The sequence below is a fragment of the Sinocyclocheilus anshuiensis genome, unplaced genomic scaffold (genome assembly GCF_001515605.1).
Source record: "Sinocyclocheilus anshuiensis isolate Anshui unplaced genomic scaffold, SAMN03320099.WGS_v1.1 scaffold1993, whole genome shotgun sequence".
Classification (NCBI taxonomy): Eukaryota; Metazoa; Chordata; class Actinopteri; order Cypriniformes; family Cyprinidae; genus Sinocyclocheilus; species Sinocyclocheilus anshuiensis.
This window is the reverse complement of record NW_015540847.1, coordinates 262172-270887: the sequence shown is the minus strand read 5'-3', so window position 1 is coordinate 270887 and position 8716 is coordinate 262172. Positions and strand designations below refer to the sequence as shown.

At 38.7% G+C, this 8716-nt stretch overlaps 1 protein-coding gene across 3 annotated transcripts in view; it reads right to left on the bottom strand.

Annotated features, from left to right (window-relative positions):
- Window positions 1–2443: 2443 nt before the first annotated feature.
- Window positions 2444–8716, bottom strand: part of cntn1a (contactin 1a) — an 88625-nt gene continuing 82352 nt past the window's right edge. For all 3 annotated transcript variants that reach the window (XM_016485001.1, XM_016485000.1, XM_016485002.1), the window contains exons 23-24: window positions 4997–5150; window positions 2444–3232 (exon numbers count right to left, since the gene is read on the bottom strand). In XM_016485001.1, the coding sequence (XP_016340487.1) occupies window positions 3156–3232; window positions 4997–5150 (231 nt within the window). In that variant the 3' untranslated portion in view covers window positions 2444–3155. The remainder of the gene's footprint in view (window positions 3233–4996; window positions 5151–8716) is intronic.

The following is an 8716-nucleotide window of genomic DNA, read 5'->3' as shown; positions in this document are numbered from 1 at the left end:
CAGAGGAGAACTGGCCCCCCGACTGAGCCTGGTTTCTCCCAAGGTACTGAACTGAGCTGGATGATGACATCACTGAATTCAATGATGAACTGCCTTTAACTGAAAATTGAGTGTTTACTATTGTCACTTTGCATTATTGACACACTATTTTAATAATTAATGCTGTACAGTTGCTTTGACACAATCTGTATTGTTAAAAGTGCTATATAAATAAAGGTGACTTGACTTGACTAAAGGGGAAGGAGTGTAATGTGCTGACTGTCTGGTATGTTAAGACAATCCCCATCTGTATGTACTGTATGTGAGTTCTCCATATGTGTTTGAGCACTCAGTAAACAAGTGAGCATGCAGAGTGTGTGTCTGTCAATCCTCTCACCTAATTCCGCCTCCTATCAAAATATATTACAGATATGTCACAGGAATTTTCCAACATTTGTTCATATTAATTTAAAAGCATTTTGTTTTATTGACCACAGCATTATTGTTGATAATTGTTGAGAGGCACTTTTGATTCATTTTGTAAACAACATTGACTGTTACTGACAGGAGAAATGTGCTGAATCCTCCTGCTGGAATCTACACATCTGACTGTATTTGTAGTTTTAGCTTTTGCTTTGACTTTGAATGAAATGGATACTGAAACTTAATTTCTATAGTATTTTGTAGCTTCTACAGCAGATCAAACGTTCGTTTCTTAACTTCTACACACAAATTGTTCATTAAATGTTTTCAATAGTGATGTCCATATTTCAGCAAATATATTTAATCTCACTCTCTTTCACATAGATGAGACAGTAAGCCTCTGTTTGTAGTTTTATTTGGAAAATCATGTATGAGTGAGGTCCAATTTGCTCTGTTATTCATCGCATACACTTTTACTCCAGGTTGGGTTACTAATGCGAAATGTTTGAAAATGTTTAATCTAGACCGAATGCTGGAAACATAAAGATGATAAGGAAGAGGATGTGAAGGTAAGACTGAAGCGAGAAACACACAGCAGACATGTTTGTTTGGTCTCTATAAAGTTTAATTGAAGACTGAATTGAATGAAGCAGGTAATAACTGACAGGTTAGTCTTTATCTACACAATCTAGTTAAAGAGGCTGACCTGTCGTTGAACTGAACCAGTGAGTATGACGATCAGTCCATTCAATCCCATCATGCATCTGGCCTCTGAATAACTGCAGGCCGCTAAAGCTCAAGGCATCCATGCATTTGGCAAAACTCTCTCACGCAGACGAACATCAGGAGCAAAAGCACTTAGTGGAGGATTAAATGAGGAGAAACTTCAGCTCAAACACATGAAATCACATGAATTCACAGCTCTGCTTCATTACAAACAATCTGATCCTGATGATGTTTAAGACGGAGTTTCTCAAAGACGAGTCAAACCTTTAAATCCTGATCAATAAAACAAAATATCCAGATCACCAGATGAATGGCAAATCATATTATCTGTTTATAAAGGAGCACGTGACATACAGACGCATGAGTTAACAGATTGTAAACTCATATATTTGAGCAAACACTCCAGTATGAAACTGACAGAAATTATTTTTGCACCAATAGATGAAACTGTGTGAATATAAACAGACTGAAATGTTCAATCATCATTTAAAGTTAGCGACTGTAGCAAATGTTATTATGAAAATAAAACAACGTTAAATGGCATTCATCACAAATCACCTGCCAATGGCACACAGATCTGAATGATACAGTCAAAACAAAAGAGGTTTTGTGCTCAAGAATCAGTGCGATCATGATTCTGCTTTTGTTATGTGGTTATTAATGAACGTAATTAATATTTATGAAACTTTTACCAGATAACTGAATCTGATGCATTATAACTCAATGAATCTGTGTTCACCAGTGCTGGCTAGATTACTTACAAACTGTTGTCTGTTACTGATTACAAATTACATGATGAAAACTGTAGTCAGTAATGTAATCTAGATTACTCATTTCAGGCAATGTATTCGGACTACTTTTGCATTACTTTTAGATTACTTTTGACCTAACTTGTTTATAGATTTAAATGGGGAAAATAAATAAAATATATGACCATTAACCGACATCAGAGAACATGCAAATATGTTATTAAATTACTTGAAATATTAACTGTAAATCTCAGGGGGGACTTTAAGTAAATATTTTAGGTCAGAGAGGTTAAAAACGAATAAATGTGAAAACAGCAATGACAAGGACAAAGTCTTCCAGGTTTGAAATATTTCTGTCAGCTATACATCGGCAGTGTTTAGTAACTTGTGTAATTATTGATCTCGTACATGAGAATAACTAAACTATAAATACTTTAATGCTATTGTGTGAATAATTTGTAATCATGTAATCCATAAAAATGTAACTGTAATCTGATTACGAGCATTTTACAATGTAATATAATTATATTTCGAAGTACTGCATTTTTGGAATCTGATTACGTAATCCAGATTACATGTAATCAGTTACTACCCAGCACTGGTGTTCACTAGGAGGTGTTCAGTGTGAAATCACATTAAATCACACTGTTGCTTCTCTAAAACACAAATGCATTTGCAGTATTTGTTCATCTACCTCAGCTGATCATATTTCATAACATTTCTGAGACTGAAGCTCGTAAACGAACACAAACTCAAACACAAACGTCCATTTTCATTCAGCCGCTGATGTTCCTCACCTGAACCCAAGACAGATTTTAAAATTATATCCTAATTTAAAAACTAATCTAAATCTAAAAATCTTGAATAGATGAATATCTTATAAATTATTGCATATATAATAATCCTCTAAAAGTGAATGGATGCTGAATGGAGTTGAATGTGAATTGTTGGTTTGCTTTGACTGTATCTGTCCACAGAAATAAGAGAAAGCCACTGATCTGACAATGACAAAGACAAACATGAGACGCTGATCTGTCACCAAAACACACAGGAAGTCTCACAGCAGCACTTCCTGTTTCCGCTCTGTCTGGACCAATCAGCGCTCATTAAGAGATCAGAGTGTGAGATGTTGTAAGGCATATTGAACCGTTCAGACATTAAACACACGCTCTGTCCTGAATCTCCAGTCTTTTGTCCTCCAGAGCCGTGTGGACTCTGAATATTGGTGGGTTTCATCCTGTGAGAGTTTAGCTTCATTGAATCAGGATGAAACTACATTCAGAGAATCAAACTCAACAGAACCGTGAGGAGAAGCCAGAAGAAGCCAAGAGATGGAGATGCCAGAATGGCTGCACCTGCACAAACACACACACACAAACATCACAAAGCTCTCTTATTTTACTCACTGACACACTTTTAGTGGCTTTAGTAATATATTTCACTTTCATTTTAGTCATTCTTTATTGTGTTCCTTGCTTTTTGGCTTGCTTAGTTTGGATCTGAAAGACTCTTAACTTTATGTAATTTATCGACATGACCGCACTGACTGAGACCGTTAGCTGAGAACAAAACTTGAACTGAATTAAGCTGGATGATGCCCTATTGTCTTTGTATAAAGCACTATGAAGGTGACTTGACTTGTGTGTTTTTGTCATTGCTCTTAATCAAAAGAGACCAAACTTATTCGTTTTGGCTAAACTGTTCAGAAGTTATAGGTAAAAATGTCAATTATTCATATATCTTGACCGGTAGGTGGCACTGTGCTGAAACGGCTCATGGATCGTCAGGTCTTGGCTGTTATAACACGTACCAAGTTTGGTCTGAATATGATAAAGTGTTGCTGAGATATAGCCTCACATCCATTTCGGCGTGTTCTTAGCCAAATGTGTTGATGCGCGCTATACGAGATGAAAAAGAACGAGAAAATCTTTTAATAACTCATTTCCAGCAAGGTCTGAAGACAATCTGAGCCAATTTTGGTGAAAAATCAGATGAACTGTCTAGGATGTGTTAGAAAAAGAAGAGTGTTTAGCCCTTATCGTTCAGAAGTTATTAGCATAAACATGAGTGCAACTTTGAGCTATTGGTGGCGCTACAGCGTTTGAGTTAGAGACTCCAAATTTGATGTGGTTAATGTTGAGGCGGTCCTCTATCCGTGTGCCAAATTTCATAACTTTCCTGCAAGCGGTTCTATTGGCTGCATAGGGACTCAATAGCAGAAATAATAAGAAAACTAATGAGTACAAGAGTAGATTGACCCCTAAATATCCCATCAAACTGCTTATGATTTGCCTCGTTTGTAGGTTACTTTGAAGCATCTGCAAAATTAATAACTATAAATTTGTCTAGTAGAATATTGTGTTTGGAAGTCTGTTTTTAATTTATATTTTATTAACTTTATTTCTATTTTTTATTGCCATGTCATTGTTTATATGTTATTTGTGTATCACTGCCAAGAAAAATACAAAAAGGACAATAACATCTAATCTAATCTAAATGTAAATATGATGATAGTCATGTTTCTCAGTTTGATTTAGTTGCATTACTTTGAATTAAACTCTCATCTACTTTTTTGCTATTTTATGTATTTATGTTCCATCAGGATTATGTTCATTCAGAACTGAACCTACAATCTAATCTACATGTAATTATTATGATACTCTTGTGATTCTCAGTTTGATGGAGTTGCATTACAAACTATCAACTACTTTTTTTGGTATCTTCATTATGCATGATCACATGTTTACTTGTATTTTATCTTCAATCAAGATTATTATCCTGATTATCAGGAATAAAGTTGAGTCTGAGTCTGATCAGGATTATGTTCATTCACACTAAATCATCTGTGTGTTTTCTGATTAACGGCTCCATCTGCTGGTCATTCAGTTCATGAGTTCATCACTCATCTGCTTCATGTGAGCAGCATTTGCACTGATTGAATGCTTATCTTGAAAACAGTGTGATTTGCTTTGGATTAAATAATTTGCCAAATGCTGTGTAATGCATAGAAATATAATGACAAGTTTCCTTATTTGTAAGTGACCTTTGTATAAAAGCATCTCCAAAATCTCCGAAATGGACTGTAATGTCCTTATGCACTAATGTATATGTGGTTTTACCTGCGATGCGCACTTGTGCGACGGCTCCGTCTCCTCCCTCACTGTGTGCGCGCACCTCCACCAAATAATCGCCCTTCTTCATGGGCAGATCGATGGACTGCTTCGCTGTGGTGTACAGCACGCCGTTGGGCTGCCCCTCCTGCCTGTACAGGACCTGAGTGAGAACAGCACAACATCAAGAGCTGACAGAAACCACAAGATTACACGCGGGTCACACAATTTGCACAGGATTCAGTGAATCCAGGATAATAAAAAAAAATCCTAAACCAGTGACAGAAATGAACTTTCCATTAAGGAGCGATATTTACCACCTTAAACTGATTTCCAGGGGCATCTTAGAAATGATGTGTCATCTTTCTTGTAAATTCTTACATTTACTCAATAAATGCAGTTTGAATATAAGAAACTACAGGGCGAAAACCAATCAAACTAAATTGATAACAACATCCACCTTTGCACAGCAGAAGTGGCTTTTAGGTGGATTTATACAGTCTGTTTAATGCAGCTCAGAGATGCCATGAATGCATTTACACTGCAATTACAACTGCATGAATAATGTTAGGAGATCCACGTTTAAATATAAAAAATACTGAATATAGAACTATGAAATGATACTTCAAAAATGAATCTATATAAGCCAGTTGGTGGTGGCAAATCACACGGTGTCTTTGATGTAAATTATTGAAAATAATAATTCAAAATATTCCTTCAGTGCTATTTCTGCCATAAAAAGATATGCTAATAATAGTAAGAGTAGTATACTAATAGAATATAAACGGCAACTCTTAATTCTTATTTTGTGAATTCTGTAAAGATGACAGTGCCTATTAATTATACTGGAATTTCGGTTACACCAAAGATAGACATCTCTCAACCTGCCCTGTCTCTAATGGAGGTTTCCGAATCTAAAGTTAATACATTTCTGAACTCTCTTAAAACCTCCAAGTCTAAAGATATATTTGGATTAGATTCTATCTTTCTTAAAAGGCATGCAGATTTATTTACTGGACAAATAACAAAGTTAATTAATGCCTCTATTAAAGAAGGGAAGTTTCCAAAGGACTGGAAGTCAGCCAACTCATCTTAATAGTAGCCCTTACACACTGCACCCAATGCAATTTGGATTTCGACAGCAAATTGCTTTCTTTTAGAAACTATCAAGTTAAAAATGGAATGGTTCAGTGTGTTAGGGTGGGTAGAAAAACTTCACCCTTTCTGTTCAATAAAATGGGTGAGCCTCAGGGATCCATCCTGGGGCATCTGCTTTTCAGCTTATATATAAATGATTTACCCTCTGTATGTACAGGTTGTGATGTTCAGATGTACGCAGATGATACAGTAATTTATGTCCATGCAAAAAGCAAAGAACAAGCAGCTTCTAAACTTAGTGATCAAGTTAAAAATGGAATGGTTCAGTGTGTTAGGGTGGGTAGAAAAACTTCACCCTTTCTGTTCAATAAAATGGGTGAGCCTCAGGGATCCATCCTGGGGCATCTGCTTTTCAGCTTATATATAAATGATTTACCCTCTGTATGTACAGGTTGTGATGTTCAGATGTACGTAGATGATACAGTAATTTATGTCCATGCAAAAACCAAAGAACAAGCAGCTTCTAAACTTAGTGCAATAATGATAAATGTAAACAAATGGCTTAATGATTCACATCTGGTTCTTAAATGTAAAGAAGACAGTTTGTATGTTTTTCACAAAGATGCACTCTGTAACTGACTGTGATCCTACAATGTATGTGTCTGGAAAGATCATTCAGGTAGTCTCTTATGTTAAATATCTTGGTATTACCCTCGATTCGACTCTCCATCAAAAAACAAGCAAAGAATGTATTACAAATAACTAAATATAATCTTGCTAATTTTAGGTATATGTCACGAATCCGGTCCGTGGCCTTCCGTCCGATTGCCACCAGAGGTCACCCTTTCATTATATTGACTTTCACACCACACAGACTGTTACACGTCACCCTGGACTACATTTCCCATGTTACATTGCACTGATTGGACTCACCTGCAGTCAATCACACACACACTATATTACACCCACTCAGATCCTTCTCAAACAGCCGAGTATTGTTTGCGTTTATCACTCTCCAAGTGGTAGCACTTTACTGAATCTTTCTGAATCTAGTTTTCTTTAGTCTTGTTATACCCGTGTCTTGATTCCAGTCTGTTTATCTCGTCCTGTCTGTCAGCTGCCTGTCCTGGAATTATCGCCTGCCTTGGATTATCTCTTTGTCTTGCCGTTTCGGACTCTGTTCGCTCCTGCCTGGATTATTGCATGTTTTTTGGATTACCCGTTTGCCTCGCCCTCTGGATTATGTTTGCCATCGTTTTACCCACGCCAGTATATATGGATTTCCCCTCTTGTCAAGCCCTCTGGATAACGTTCGCTGTCGACTGACTCACGCCCGGTTTGGATTACTCTTTCGTCTTGCCCTCAATATACCTGTTTGCCATTGTTTGACCCTGCCTGTTTCATATCATGTCTCTGAATAAAGCTTTGCATTTGGATCCGCACATCTCATGTCTCGTTCGCCCCGTTACAGAATACTCAGCCACACAAGGATCCAGCAGCTTTTCGGATGAACATTGGCCAGGTATGGACATTGCAAGACTGTTATTAGCCCTCGAGCAGGGCATGTGATCGCTTGAGGACTATATTCAAGAGTATCTAGCCATTGCCTATTACTCTGATTTACCTGACTGCGAGTTGATAGAGTTTTTTTGCGAAGGCATTAATCAACCACTGAAGCCTAAGCTTAGACGCGAGGGTCCGCGTTCATCACTCTGTCAGTTTATGGACTATGCTTTGTTGTGTGTTGGCTCTTCATTCACTGTGGATGTCGCAGAAGAGGAATGCGACACCACGTCTGTGACTGAGATGGCGGACGCACCATTTTGCGCTCACAAAATGGCGGCCACAACAACACCCCGTCATGTCTCAGCTGCTCTTCATGAGTCAAGTCAAGTTACATCTGTTCGTTCGGAGTCACGTCCAGAATCACGCCACGTTTCAGCTGATCTTTCAGAGTCTCGTCACGTCTCAGCTGATCTTCCAGAATCTCGTCACTTCACGTCTGATCTTCCAGAGTCTCGTCACGTCACAGCTGATCGTTCAGTGTCTCGTCACAGCTGATTGTCCAGAGTCTCGTCACGTCACAGCTGATCGTCCAGAGTCAAATCACGTCACAGCTGATCGTCCAGAGTCAAATCACGTCACAGCTGATCGTCCAGTGTCAAGTCACGTCACAGCTGATCATCCAGTGTCAAGTCACGTCACAGCTGATCGTCCAGTGTCAAGTCCCGTCTCAGCTGTTCGCTCAGATTCCTGTCACTTCCTGTCTATCGCACCCAGATCCTGAAAGTATGTTCTTCAGTATCCCAGACTGGCATCCAGCGTGGAGGACCCACCGCTGGTGTCAGCACGTGCTGCTGGTATCCCTAAACCAGCGCTCTCAAACCCTTTTGCCCCAGAAGTAATCCCCTTGTCTGCTGCATTTCCCATATGGGGGATTGCTCTCTGGTGTGTATGGGCTGCGTTCACTACCACCGAAGTTCCAGAGCCAGCGACGTCCGCGGAAGAATTGCCAGAGGTGGCGGCTGAGGCTGCAGAACCTCCAGAAATGGCAGTGCCTGCTCCAGATTCTCCAGACGTGGCAGCTGAGGCTGCAGAACCTCCAGAGATGGCGGTGCTCATTCCCGATTC